The sequence below is a fragment of the Crinia signifera genome, chromosome 1 (genome assembly GCF_055691185.1).
Source record: "Crinia signifera chromosome 1, ASM5569118v1, whole genome shotgun sequence".
NCBI classification, from domain to species: Eukaryota; Metazoa; Chordata; class Amphibia; order Anura; family Myobatrachidae; genus Crinia; species Crinia signifera.
The window spans coordinates 62,360,639-62,376,099 of record NC_139217.1 but is presented as its reverse complement, the minus strand read 5'-3'; the positions used below and the strand labels follow the sequence as shown (position 1 = coordinate 62,376,099).

Here is a 15,461-nt window from a genome sequence, read left to right as displayed (position 1 = left end):
TAGGTAAACCGAAAATTCAAGGAAAAAGTCACCAAAATATGCTCGACAATTCGAACATTCATCACCTCGACAAACAAGCAAAACGAAATGGAAAAAACTTGCGAGCTCACCTCGAAAATCGAGGAATAAAGTCACAAGGAATAGACGAGCTGGAAAAAAAAGATTTTTCAAGGCGAGCAAAATGAAAAGCTCGACAAAAAAAACATGCTCGACAGGGATTGTATACCCCCTCTCTGAGGGGAGTAGTCGCATAGTGTATGGGCACCTAAAGGCACATAACAGGTGTCCTGTTTCACTAAGGGTGAAGGGTGTCCTTATTCGATATGGTATCATCCTTGTAAGCATTACTACATATTTGGATGTCCATTCTGTTTTATTTTTCGGTTTCTGTGACACACAAATGTCTCTGAGGCACCACAAACAGTAAATCAAGAACTCAGATACATTTATGCTGATTTAGAAAGAAACTGCTACGGGCAGTGGCGTAACTATAAATTTAGCTCCCCCCTGTCAAAAAATTTGTGGTACCCCCACCTCCTTTCTTTAACATTTCAATGGTGCAGACGTTACCTGGGCCACTGTGCGCTGCCATGTGTAGTGCTGCAACTCCCCAGGAGTGACGTGCGCCCATGCGGCATAACAGGGAGGACATCCTGGCGGCTGACATACTGTAGCCTTCCATCACCAGCCTCCGCTTCCAAGGCCAAACCGGGGATACTAGAGGAAGTGTGTGTGGGTATTGACACGACCGCCTCCAGGCGCAGAGGAGGCAAGGAGACTGTGGAAGGGGGGCAGGCTGTCACCTACGGTATGCAGCTACAGTACACAGCCACTGCGGCCCACTACTACTGAGTAACAGCAAACTGTGTTCGTACAGGACAGCAGGTATTTTTCAGTGCGCCCCGAGACCACTGGCTCCCCCAAGCCACAGCTGGGGCTGCCACACCATAGTTACGCCACTGGCTACGGGGTGAAAGTCATGTCATAATGTTTATTAGACATTCAAATATGTATACCATAGTAAGCCTGGGCCTTAATTATCAGTTTATCTCCTCCTATCGGAATATACAAGATGCAGCAGTTTGCAGATGTCCTCTATCGGTAATTAATCCATGTAATTCCCATAATTTGCACAGCACCAGAAAATCAAACTGAATTTACTCTTTAGGGGGAACATTTTGGCGTTCTTCTAAATGAGTATACAGTGTAATCTATGCAAAATTCAAGCGAAATTAGTCTTTAAGCACTGTTACACAATACACAGTATAGTATTTTAACAGAAGCACCTGTACTCTATCTCACCCACTAATAAACAGGCTGTTGCCAAACAGTCACACCTTCCAACACAAACTGAGTACTCAAATGACTCGTTCATATACAGTGTTCAGTAAAACAAATACATATAACTCATGAGCCGTCTTCCCAGTATACAGTCATTCGGTCGACACAGTAAAGGTCGACATACTGTACATTGGGTCCAGCACTGAAGGTCGACATGGGTCGTAATAAATAGAGCTATGGTTGTATTACAGATGAAGTGACCCAGTTATTGGGAGCACAAAATCATATACTGTATCTTGTGTTACAGATATCTTGTCTTTAGCTGGTAAGACCCCCATACACTATGCAATTTGGGCCTGATTTTAGTTGGGAGGTCGGACCGGCTGCACATGAGATGTGCTAAATCTTATGTGCAGCCGGAGCCATGCGGGGGACGCAGAGAATCCAACTGCTGATTGGCGGAGAGAGCTCTCAGCCAATCAGTGGCTTCCCGATCATTTGTACGGGCTTTTTTTTTTTGCAGCTTGGCTCCCTGCTCCCCCTGCCCAGCTTTTGTTCCCTTTGCCGGTGTCCCTCACCTGCCGCCTCTGTGTCCACCGCCCCCCTGCTCCCTCTGCCTGCAGCTCTCCCGAAGTTGCATGTGATAAATCACATGCCCACAACCAGAAGGTTAATTGACTGAATGATGAATACCAATAAGTATTTCTTTCCTAAACTGAAGCGCACACGATATGTTGTTCCGCAATGTAGAAAATTGCTGTTTACTTTACGATATATAAATAAAAAGAAATGTTTTACTACAGTCGTACTCAGGTCTGTAATTCCCAGCATTGTGTAAAAGTCAATTGTAGCTGAACAATTACTGGTAATTGCGATGTTGTAAGACAGACTGCACTACACCTAAAGGAAACTATGTGCAGCGCAGTTATTTTATTGGCACCCAATAGCGATGTCTAGTAATTATGGAAAACCTTAGTAGAGTCAATTGTGTGCCGACAGTGTCTCCGCTATTAAATGTTTAATTGTTTGTAAGTCTTTTGTTTCTGGCTCCCAATGAAGGATAATGATCAAGCATGTGGGAAGTGTCTCCATACACTGGTTTAGCAGGCTCTCCCAGTACAATGTGTGATCTTTATTGGGAGTGAAGGAATATTTATCTGTATTTCTTCTGACTTGCAGACTACTATCTGGAACCAATCACAGGTCCTTACGGTGGCGGCTCCAGAGGCGAGAATGCAGCACAGTTCAAACTTCAAATAGAGGGAGCCACACCAACTGGCAGTGATTTAGTTTGGAGTGACAGTTGGTGTTTATCCCCTATTTAAATTTTGAATTGTGCTGCAGCCCCTTCTCTCAAGCCTACCCGGGGCCCATAGCTTGTAATGAAGGTGTGACTAGACATTTGGCCCCATAGAAAGAGATTGTAAGTTTAATAAAAAAGGGGGTCTGCATGTTTCAAAGTGGAGATTCTGTCACCTTCAACAAAGGGGGTAATGTCTGAAACCAGAGTTTCCTTCCTGGGGACCAGATCCTCCTGTGAGGGGTGTGGCCTGCTGCCTGCAGAGGAGATAGGACAGCGGCAGTGTGTCTTGGCTCTTGCCTATGCTTAAGGAGGCCACTTAGCTGCTGATTGCTGACAGTAATTTGACCCCTGCCCCCAGTGCCGGCGAAGGGCACAGGAGCGCCCCAGGTGGGGGGGGGGCGGCCCCAGCGCTCACCCGCTCGGGGTGGTGTTTAATGCGGTGCTTCGCTCCGTCGGGAGGAGGGGGTAATGCGGCCGCCGGGGGGGTTAATGCGGTGCCGCCGCTATGCTCTGCTCCGTCGTTGGGGGTTTGATGGCCGGAGATGCAGGGTTTTGGTGGAGGGAGATGCGGGTTCGGGGGGCCTGGGGCGGTTGGAGCTCCAGGGGGGTCAGTGCGGGCTCCAGGGGTCGGGGGTAGGCTCACTCACCTGCTTTCTCCTGTTCTCCTGCGCCCTCCAGTGGCCATCACCCTAGGCAAATGCCTAGAGCTGCCTAGTGGTGGCGCCGGAACTGCATGCCCTCTGGCAGCATATCAGCGATCCAGACCCCACCTGCAGCATATCGGAGAACCGGACCCTCCGCAAAACAATGCCTCCCAACCACCACCCCCCACCCTTCCGGGACATCGTGGAGATAGTTCCAAGTTCCCTCAGTGGCTCCAGCCACCCTCCTGACCATCGTTCCCCTCAGTGCAGCAGTTGGTGAGAGGGCCCCTGATAATTGTAAGTATTGCTGTGTGCAGTGGCCAGCTATTTTAAATCTGCTCTCCTGCCCCATAGCTCTGCCGCATCCTCAGTAGCAGGAAGCTGCAGCTCCAGTGGAGTAACCACCAAGGGTGCGGGGGGTGCAACTATTTCCCCCTGAGCTGTTTCCAGGGCCTGCGGCTACCCCTGCACCCAGTGACTCACTGGCTTCACACAGCCAGCACCAATCACCCTTCACCCCTGTTGCAGGAGAGATCTCCCAGCTCTGCCGCTGCATCCTGCACAGGGCATGGGGTCCATGTCTAGGGCCTGGATTTGTATGAGATCTTCAAAGAGGAATGCTTCAGAGAGGGATGGAAAATGGTCTGGGACGCGTATTAGAGTGGCCAGGACCTCTGTCCGATGTCAAGTTGGTGTACGCCAGGCAGACCCTTGACCCAGGGAGCATGTTGTGGGCCTTCCACTAGAAGAATTTAGATGTAAATATGACAAATGGTCTGGGATGCCTAACTAAGTGCTTGGGTCCTTGGTGTGACTTCTACCAAAAAAAAAAATTACAAAATGCCCAAAATCCCCCCCCCCCCAAAAAATTTAAAAAATTCCAAGAATAATTTCGAAAATATATATATTATCCATAATTGTTTCAAAAGATAAACTTTTTTTTAACTGTATAAAGAAATTGTCTAATGAGTTAAGATTATTATGTGTAATTCAACAATATTTGCGGGTAAATACAATATGTAATATTAGTAAAAGGGAGACTGGCATAAACTTAGCCTGTCCCATGCCGGCCCCTCCCCCCTCTCCTGTACTGGTACTGGGTTCTCCTCGGCTGGTCTGTCCCCTCTTCATTGCGGCAATGGGAGCCGCGAGCTGGGAATGTACATTCTGTGTCTAGATCCACAGGATATTATGAGTCCTAAAGCAACAGAATCAATATAGTGTAGCGGTGATTTTATTACACAGATGAATGAACAGTATATTTTCTAGATGTTATAAATCCCACTGCCAAGAGCAACTATTAAAGTTATCAGACAACAACCTAAATGTCCTCTGCTTTTAGGCTGTAATCTCTTTCAGAACTGGTGTCTGGCGCATATATCATGCCCAGCTGACCGCTCACTGGCATTCTGGAACAGCAAGTCCTTGATGTATGCTGTCTGCAGCATGAAGAATACATAAACTACTCTAGGGGGGGTTATTCTGGTTCATTCGCATCCTTGCGAGTCAAACAGAACCCGCCCTGTGAATGGCGGTACTTCGGCCCACCATTCGCATGCATGTTTTACCTATACATCCATTCGCATGCCAGTGGGAGCCTCCCACATCTTTCAATGGTCACCGACCACCGAAAGATGTGGTGCGCACACGTATATAAAGTGACTCTCAGGTCACTTTTATATCAGGGTTGCCGACCCTCCCGGAAAATCGGGTCCTTCTCCCGGCCCCCCCCGGAAAGGTGGGCAACCCTCCCGGATTTCGGGGGACCCCAACGCCACCCCCCGATTGCAGCGCCTTTCCAAATACCTTCGGATGTAAATGCGGTAATCCGCGGGTCTCAGAGGAGGGGGCGGAGCTAAAATGTCCACAATTGCGGCATTTTAGCCCTGCCCCCTCCACGGAATTGTTTTTTTTTAACATCCTGGGGTGGGGCTTAATGATGTAAAGCTCAAGCCCCGCCCCCCGAACTGCAGCTGGAAGTCTCCTCTCCGGACTTCTCCCGAAAAAAAAAAAGTCGGCAACCCTGTTTTATATGCTTTTATGTTCTCACGGAAATGGGCGGGCAGCTGACATCCAGTGATGTCAGCTGGCCGCCCACGTCACCGGGCGATCACCATGGGACCGCCTATGAAACGCTGGGTGAGTACCCCTGCCTGTCACCCCACTGGCCGTAAGGTTGGGTGCGTGCACCCGATGCATGCACATGCGCAGAAATACACATGCGCATTGAGAAAACCTTGGCCGTGTGCGAAGGAACACCCACTACCGGATAAACTAAGGTGCTTTCACTTCCTCACAGTTAGCATACAATAACTACATAAAGAGCAGCATTGCCACCTACAAGTACTAAAGGACTAAAAAAAAAGCAAAAGTTGTAAATGTAAAGGCCTATTTTAAGATGATAATTATTATTATTATTATTATTATTATCATTATTGTTCTCCACTATTTTCCATAAAAGTATCATTTGTTATTGCCACACTATGAAATGAATTAACGGGTTATGCAGCAGAAGCTCCTGACAAAGACGTTGAAACGCGTTGAGCCATCTCTCACATTACCCACAGTATGTGGAAATTGAACTAACTTTATTAAGGATGACTAGATTTCATCCCAGTTTCCGTTGTCCGCCAGCGAGGACTTCTTGCCTAATCTGCAGCCTACAGGTACGGATCAGCCACCATACTTTGTAACCCCATTATTGCTGGATATTTTACTGGAACTATCTGAGGATACTCACTTTGACGGACACTGAGGAAGCTCCACCCCCAGCGAAACGGCCGTCTGACCAAGCCGCACTTGCGGCTCACCCCCACTCCATGCCGCACTGACGGCTCTTTGCAGATCCGGACCCTAAATGACAATAGACCGGGCAGAGGCCACTAGGTAAGCAGCGGTAACCGCTACCCTTTATCATTTTGAAACACTGCATTTAACTTCAGCTGGTACACCGCAAACAGCAGTTTTTCTCACTACCCTTTGCTCCTGATCTCTGGATCTATACCCTATTGCTATTTCCCCATCTACCTACTCACGCAAATAGGAGGCAGGTGCCGCTCATCTGCTACCAATGCTCTAATCGTACAGCACATAGCAGAAAGCAGCACACCTACCCCCAAGAGTAAGACGCATACTTTTACTGTATCCCTCTTGCACATCCCTTTCCTTAGGGGTACTCTCATCTCCAGAAAGTATTTATTGGCACCTAACCCTGCACTGTTATTATAACAACAGGGTACTTGCACTACCAAAAAGGAGAAAGCAGACACCCCACTTTTCTATCTCTGACACTCTATACATACAGCTAAAAAATTGCCGAACGCTCACTGACTCTCAGAGAACCAGGACGGTTGAGAGAATCAGCAGCAGCTTCCGCAATCTTTACGACTGTGAGTGTCACTTATCTCTGATATACATCTCCACATTTATACCCCCTCTCTTGTAACGATTACCTACGCCATTAAATACCTAGATTGGCTCTGAACTATGTCACACTAAGCAGCTCGGTATAACTGATTGATTGAATAATAGACTCATCTGAGACTGCCTAGGCTATAAGGGATAATATCCGGACTGCACCAGAGGAGAACAATTTCTCTCTGGCCAAATAATCTGATATCTATATTTCGCTTATCACTTCCTTACCACAGGTGATAGGAACAAGAAAATTTGAATCCGAAACCCGGCTGATATATAACAATAGCCCCGATTGTCTGATCATTATTCATTATTTGTTTCCTATCAGATTAACCTGGTGTGTATACCAACAGTTGAATACAAATTTATTCTATAATATCTAAATATCATTCAACTGTCCATCCTTAATGTTTGATGTTGTCTGTCTGTATGTCGAATTATAAGTTTTATGGAACCATTAAAAGTTAAATTTTATTAAAAACCTTTTTTTGACATTTAAAGGAGTGCCCCCAAACAGAAGAGAGTACTTTTCTTCTTCACCTTTGATACATTACCCTTACTCTCAGGGGAGCACCGCCACGTCACTATCTACCAATTAATTGGTTAATTGATGCAAAGTTACTGTGGTAAATTTATTTCAGTACAAGACCCAACGATATACCCTACACCATTCAGTGTCACTTGTGCTCAGGTCTATCCCCTCCCAGATCCCCTTTTCCCACCCCCTCTCCCATTTATACAGATACTCACTTTGGGACTGATTCTGTGTATACTCATAGCCTAGCGAACATGTAAGCTCCCTCCCGCAGCCCTGCCGAATGACCGCCCCTCCTCCCCCCGCCGAATCCTCTCACTCAAACACATCCCCTCGCATGCTGGCGACCATCGAATGATCCCGCCCTTGGTAATAAAAGTCAGTCTAAAGTGACTTTTGATTTCCCCCGCTGATCGCCGAATACGAAGCGGCGGCTTATATGATACCATGCTTGCATTCCCAGGGGAACACCCAGCATGTTCATTCACCCTATGGAGCGAATGGCCTGGTGAGCAGCCATTTGCTCGCAAACCCCAAACATCAGGAAAGGGGATGAATTTGGCCCGCTACGAGTGGGTCTGAATGGGCTCCGTTTATTGCCCAGCCTGAGAGTTTACAAAATCCAAGACATTCTGAGCATACATCCCAACTTACAGGGAGACGGAGGAGAGACACAGGTAGGCGCGACATACATTTTGGAGACGTGGCCTAATTAAAGGGGCGTGGGCTATACTCTATGGGGGCATGACCCAGAGGCTCTGTGAGCCTCTAGCCATGCCCCCAGCCCCCTGGCTGCGGGAATAGATGCTGTGCGTGTGCACAGCGTTTATTCACTGCTGCTCAGCAGCCAACTGAGCCCCCCCTCACCGCGGGACACTGCCGGCCGTGGGAGGGATGCGGGATTGTCCCTAAAAACCGGGACATTCCCGCAGTAATCGGGACTGTTGGGAGTTATGTTCTGAGGTGTGTCCATTGGTTTATATGAAAACATTGAATGCCTTCTACATCCCCTTTTTTTTAATCAGGTACTCTCTTAGACCATTCATTTTAATTAGGGGAGTACGCTGCTATTTTGTTTGTTGCTATGTGTTTTTTTAGATGTTTATATATTACTAATGGAATGATACATTTTAGGGCGTTTATCATCCAGCCGTATTGTTTTATTACATTCAGTGCAACCCAAGCGTTGTCCTCTCTTTTTTTTTTTTCCTTTGTTTCTAATATTATTGGGAGTCTAACACTCTCCCTCTTGGACAGCTGATATTATTGTGCCACTGGTCACCCTTGCTTACTAGTTCACGGCCCCATTTATATCTATATGCAAACCCAAAGTGTTACGCACAAATCTGATGGTTTGTGGTCTGCGCATGTGCAGCATGGATGTTGCGTCATCTCTAGCAGCACCCCCTTACCCTCAGCATGATTGACATGCTGCAGTATTTGGGGGGGCAGAGCGTGGGCAACAATCAGCAACCAGAGCCTGCGCATGCCAGGCACACAGTATGTGTCATCAGATGCAGACTTAATGGACCTGGCTTTCCTGAGCCTGCGGCCAGTCTGTGTAAGCTCTGGCAGCACCTGCATCTGAAGACTAACCTGTGCTTAGTCCACAGATGTAGCACCTGGATCTCAGAGGTAGCTGCCTCCTGCATGCATCTTCTGCAACTGAAGACAACTTTACATTTTCAACCTTTTTTTTCCTTCAAAAATCCACCGTAGTCAATTCCCTTGGTGCATTTTCTAATTAGTTGCATGCGCTTTTTTTAAACACAAGCCATACATTCTGTTTCACTTGTTTATTACATGTTCCATTACTCAGAGGGGTAACTCTGGGAGGCAATGGAGTCATCTGCCGCCGGGCTCCTGCTCTCAAGGGGGCACCTCTCCACCACTGCCAGTTTAAATCCATTAATTGAAAGCCATCAAAATCGCTTCTTTGATACAGTATATACAGTATATAATGTATTTTTCATAACAGACTATATATATTTTGATTAACGTTGCGTGTGTGTGTGTGGGGGGGGGCAATATTCGGCTTGCCTCCGGGCAACTGGGACGAACTTACGCCACTGCCATTACTGCTGTACATGCCTGAACCAAACATATGATTAAAATGTAGTGATTAGGACTAAAGTACACGGTGAGATTTGTGCCAAAGATTCACAATAGCAGATTCAGCATGAGAGATTTCAAATCTCTCACAGAAAGTGTTTAGATGACTTTAGGGGAATATTTTCTTTGACCGGTCGTGCTTTTCAAAATATGGGAAACAAAAGGAGTAGGGGTCCCCCATATTTTGGAAACCAGCACCGGGCTCTTGGACCAGTCCTGGTTTCCAAAATACAGGGGACAAAAGCAGTAGGGGACCTCTCTCTGGCAGCTTTAGCGGGACCTCTCTCTGGCGGCTTTATGGGACCTCTCTCTGGTGGCTTTATGGGACCTCTCTCTGGTGGCTTTAGCGGGACCTCTCTCCGGCGGCTTCAGTGGGACCTCTCTCCGGCGGCTACACGGGGACCTCTCTCCGGCGGCTTCACGGGGACATCTCTCCGGCGGCTTCAAGGGGGACAGATCTCCGGTGACTTCAGGTAGCCATCCCCGGCGGCTCCATCTTCAGCGGCTACTAATATCTCAGAAGGCCCTGCACATCCACCTGCGCCACACATGCAGGAGATGTGCAGGACTTTCTGAGCAACTGCACTAAAATTATCCGACCCAGCGGTTCTGAATCGCGGGCAGATACAGGCCCGCAGGGACGCGCTTTTCAGTCGCTGCGTGGTCTACACACATGGCGATATACACCCATTCTCTGAGCAATTTATTGAAACCGCTCAGAAAGTGGCTGAATATCGCTGTGTGTGTGTGGGGCCTTTAGGCATTATAGATCACAATGCTGCTCTTCATGTAGTTACTGTCTGCATTTGCATTTTATTTGTAGGGAATTCCGCAGCCAGATCCCTGCAATGTGCAATTCCAATGTGTAAGTCAGGCCCACAGTACTGGGCAGGCACGGGTCGTGGTTAATTCTACTCCTCTACGGCAAAGCTGCTTGCGGAAAAAACTCTTTGATGTTCGGAAATCGCGTATGGATTTCCAAGTGCATTCTTATTAGTGATCCATTTGCAATTGTCTCACATTTTAGCAAGGAGCGTTTCCTCTTTCTGTCTGGGTGGTGGCTTTCTGCTTGTAGTCCACTGCAAATTCTTACCTTTGTGATCCATGCTGACTTAGGCTCCACCCACATAGAGGCGTGTATGCATCCGATCTGGTCATCATTATCTGCATGCACTTGCGCCAGCTACAGCGAAAGCGCAGTGCGGACTTGTGCAAAATGCTCCGCAATCAGCATATTGTTACTAATATACAGTTATTAGTTTACATATCATAAATAAATCACTACTCCTGTACCAATCCATGGGCCTGATTCAGGGCTGCAAGTAAAGATAAAAGCACACAACTGGGCAAAACCATGCTGCACTGCAGGTGGGCTGATGTAACATGTGCAGAGTGGTGGGTTATATTTTTTTCTGTGCAGGGTAAACACTGGCTGCTTTTGCATGTAGCCCGCAAATGTTAGTCAGCTGTGTTTTTACACTGTCATTTAGATTTCAATTTGAACGCACCCCACCCAAATCTAACTCCATCTGCACATGTTACATCTGCCCCACCTGCAGTGCTTCATGGTTTTGTCCAGTTGTGTAATTTATTTGCAATGAGAATCATGCCCAGTAAACACTGGGCAAAATGCATCCTAATTATTGAATGCATTAATGTAATAGAAAATAACAAAACCATCAAACAGCGCAGAAAAATGAATTTACCTGAGTGTTCTAATGCTTGGGCTACGCTGGGATTTACAAGTCACAATTATACAAGTCCAGGGAAACATGCAGCTGCACCTACTCATCTATTTCTGAGCAGTCCCTGAGATACAACAGCCCCCAGTAGCTGAATGTTCTCTGTGTCTCACTTCACAACATTAAAACAAATACAGAGGTTGTTCTGTGGATTTATCCTCTGTAAGCTTTAGTCACACTGCTTCGCATTTTATACTATGGCACTGAACTGTTTAATCCGCACTGCTAAGCCTAATTAACCAAATTCCATAGGGATCTTGACATGTCAGATGTAAACTGTGTTAATTCTGTTGTGCAGGGTCTGTTAGGAGAAAAATATGGAACCATCAGAATCCCTGGCGAAGTTGAATCATCTGAATTTGAAATGATTTTGGATGCTGCAATTGAGGCCAAGCTGGAAACGAGAACACTGGAAGAATGGTACTGCAGGGATGAGAATGCCGTGCCTCCGGCATATTACCTCAAACCAAAATCGGAAATGCTGAAGAATCACAACAATCCTGTGAGTGTTATCCGTGACCTTAGGACGTAGTCACCTGCAAACATTGGTACAAATGTACCATACTGTAGTTCTGTCAGAAAGATCAGGTATTTAAATATATGCCATGAGCTTAGACTGTGGTGGCAGTCACCCGAGTGGACAGTAGCACATTTTAACAAAGGGGTCAATAAAAAGTCAGGCAATTAAGTAATTAGCTTATTAATTAGCTAATGTTATCATTTTGCTTCTGGGTTTATACCCAGCCACTGAAATGCTGATGAGCAAGGCTGGCATTAGAAATTGCTCGGTCGGAGACGGGCAGGGCCGCCGCCAACACCACTCACGGGATAGCCACACTAGGGATGGCCATTGACCATCAATGATTAGAAATCATCGATGGTTAATGGCCTATGTCAAATAGTTTTGACATTGATGGAGGAAAACCAGATTGTTTCCCAGCATCAATGTCAAGCTTAAATTAATAGTTTTGTTTTTCTTTTTTCATCAAGGGACTGCATAGCTCCGCCCCCAACACCCATGAAGCTCCACCCCAGTATTTTTATTGGCCCACAGGCCAATCTTTCAAAGCAAATGAATGACCATCGATATGTAAAACCATCAAAGGTCATCCACTGCATACTTATACACTATCGAAGGCCAGTTGCACTTTTGCCATCGATGGCAACCATATATGAGAAATGCAATGATGGCCATCTCTAAGCCACACTCACATACATGCCCCATAGCCACACTCACATACATGCCCCATAGCCACACTCACATACATGCTGCCCCTTAGCCACACATGCACACACATACATACTGCCCCATAGGCACACACATATACATGCTGCCACATAGCGGGTTCAGAATGATATCCCAATGGTCATACTACTGACACGCATTGACTGACCGTCCAAATACCGACATGGTCAAAATACTTACATTAGAAATGCGTTCATGCGTGTATAAGTGTAGCACGTCCCCTCACTTGGCTTGGTACGCTCGACATGCTTCTGCACTATTATATTCCCCAGGGGAGCATTAGCTATAGCTCTTACAAGGAAGGTTCCCGGGTGGCCGACGCACCTGTGATGCCACATGCCTACCAGATGTAGCCCCACCCCCTCCTTTCTCCCACATAAATAACTTTTGCCAGGTAGCAGAGTACCCGAGTCGGTATTTTGTACGTGTCGGTATTTTGACTGCCGGTCAATGGGTTTTAGGATTATGACCATTGGTATTGTGTCCATCAGTGAGTCAACTGCTATCCCACATAGTCACACAAATGGCACACACACACTGCCCATTAGCCACACCCATAGGTAAACCAACACACACATAGCCACATAGCCACACACGCACACTCACTGAGTGGCAGCTTCTGATTGGCTGCCAATCCACAAACTCCGATTCCATCATTCCTGACAGCACTAAATTAAAAATACCGCCAGCTGTCAATTCATGCTGATCCTGATCAACACTGCTGCCACCGGAGTCCTTCTTGCTCTCCAGGTCTGAAGTTCCAACTGGCCCCCTTTGATGACAGCTTTGCTCATGCATATCCTTGCTGCTAAACATTTGCAGTGTGAGGCAGATACAATAGAGTTACTGGTGAGTTGCAAGGTCCCTCTCTGACCGGGATGCTCCATAGAAGTACGTGAGGCCACGCCATCTTCATAAGTTCTCAGATTGTTAATATGCACTACTGTAACGTCCCATATGTTGCATATACAGTGGTAGGCTGTGATTAATTTGTAGGGAAGGTATTTAGATCCACACAGACTTAATTCATCAATTAGAACATTTCTAGAAGATACATCTATTATACCAATATGTTAGACTACTTCTCAGTAATTGTTGTAGTCTTGGATTGGTGGTGCGCCCAACACATTCAGTATTGTGACTGAATAAGAAGGGATTTGTTCACAAGAAGCGAACAGAAAGACAAATGTGCCTTTTTGGGCGCACTCTTTTATTGATTGATTATATGGTAATATTGATTAATTTGTCAAATTCAGGAATATATCTGCAATATGTCCTGCATTTGACATTGGCACTTTACTTAAACAATGTGGAAGTGGCTGTTTGCAGTATTGATGGGGCCAAAGGCCTTGCAAAATAGGTCCCTTAGAGTTGTAGTCAGACCACTGGCTCAGTTTATTTGATAGTTTTATAGTAAATACAGTTTGTTAGAACACTGTAATTCGGGGGGGGGGGGGGGGGCACACCACTCATCCTGCCCACATTTCTTCAATACTTTCCCCTCCGCAGTCCTATGCCGGGAGCACTGTACATGTCGCCGGGAAAATGATTTGGAAACCACTTTCCTGGCGATTTGTGAATATGCAGTAGGAAAATCACTGAGAAAAAGACCTGCACATGCACACTACTGCACCTTGGTCTTATAGGGGGTTATTCTAGTCCATTCTTTCTGACAAAATCCTTCTTAGATGGACAAAACCATGTGCACTGCGGGTGGGGCAGATGTAACATGTGCAGAGAGAATTAGATTTGGGTGGGGTTTTACTTCAAAGTGAGATCTATATTGCAGTGTAAAAATAAAGCAGTCAGTATTTTCCCTGCACAGAAACAAAATTACTCACCCAAATCTAATTCTCTCTGCACATGTTACATCTGCCCCCCCCTGCAGTGCACATGGTTTTGTCCATCTAAGAAGGATTTTGTCAGAAAGAATGAACCAAAATAAGGCCCATAGTGATCTACCGGCTAGAAAAGCGGTTACCCAGATATATCCCATACAAGGACCCCTCCTATGTGTTGCGATGGTGCTGCTGCCCCGGTTGCAGTGCGCTGGACACCGCAACCTTATAAACAGGCTTGGGAGGGAGAACATTGTACATAATGAGGGTGTGCTGGCCCTGTTTTATGGTCGTGCCAGTGACTGCGTCCCGTTTCATTTGCCTCAGTATCCTGAGGGATAATCAGATGTCCGATGTTGCGACCAATGCTCGCAATGTTTATACAATGCTGCTTATTTGGCTGCAGCAACAGATCACAACGTGGCGTGACGACTCCTGGAGCTTTTTCTTCCCATAGAGCTGCATACAGCCACAGCAGCAGTGCTATTAGCATGCACCTGTGAATCAGCCCCATATAGTAGTATTCATACACTAGCGTCGTTGTTTAATGTGTTAGTGTAAATGCTCTTTATTTGTAAATCTGTTTGTTAATCAGTAAAAAGCAGCCAACCCAGCCCCGCCAGTCACCTTTCTTCCAGAGCCAATAAAACAAATCCTGTATGATTAAACAAAACACATGGCAATGCTGGATCCGGGAGATTGTAATCGTCTTCTTCTTCACTTTGCCTTTTAACCTCATAATAACATTTCAATATTTACACTCTGATTATTAATTCAAACGCAACGGGCTCTAGTGCGACAGAGAAAAGCATTAGCTCCGCCAATTGTACTGGAACAATGACAATATCGGCAGGCGGGGATATCCACCAATAAACACACATCGTGCCGTCCCATTAAGCCTTGTGTGTCCCTTTAAAAGTGTGACTACCATTTAATGCAACATTAAGTGAATTTATGGGTCAAGTTAATGAGTCTTTTTTTCCTGTTTACCTTACTCTATGAATGTAGATAATTTCCCTGTTCTTATTCCATGGCACTAATTCCTAACTGATACTTACGTACATAACTTTGCAGGGGGTTGCCTGCTTAATAAATAACCAGCATTCTAATGAGTTCCCAATGGATGGTGTTTGGTTTGTGTGATGTTGAAACACTATAATTAGTTGTTGTGAATCTGAACATACAGTATAATAAAAGGTCAGGAAAAAAATAAAAAATACCGTGCAGATGGAGAAGTGGGCAAGTTCCTGTGCGTGGAGAGTATCTTAGGGGGGACATTTACTAAGATCGAATGGGTACGAATGTTCCATTTTTGGCCGGGAATCCCACATAGGAAATTTACT

The 15,461-nt window shown here is 46.1% G+C and overlaps 1 protein-coding gene across 1 annotated transcript in view; it reads left to right on the top strand.

Annotated features, from left to right (window-relative positions):
* Window positions 1-15,461, top strand: part of NWD2 (NACHT and WD repeat domain containing 2) — a 175,982-nt gene that overhangs the window by 149,972 nt on the left and 10,549 nt on the right. The window contains exon 4 of the mRNA XM_083158528.1: window positions 11,333-11,536. Within this exon, the coding sequence (XP_083014654.1) occupies window positions 11,333-11,536 (204 nt within the window). The remainder of the gene's footprint in view (window positions 1-11,332; window positions 11,537-15,461) is intronic.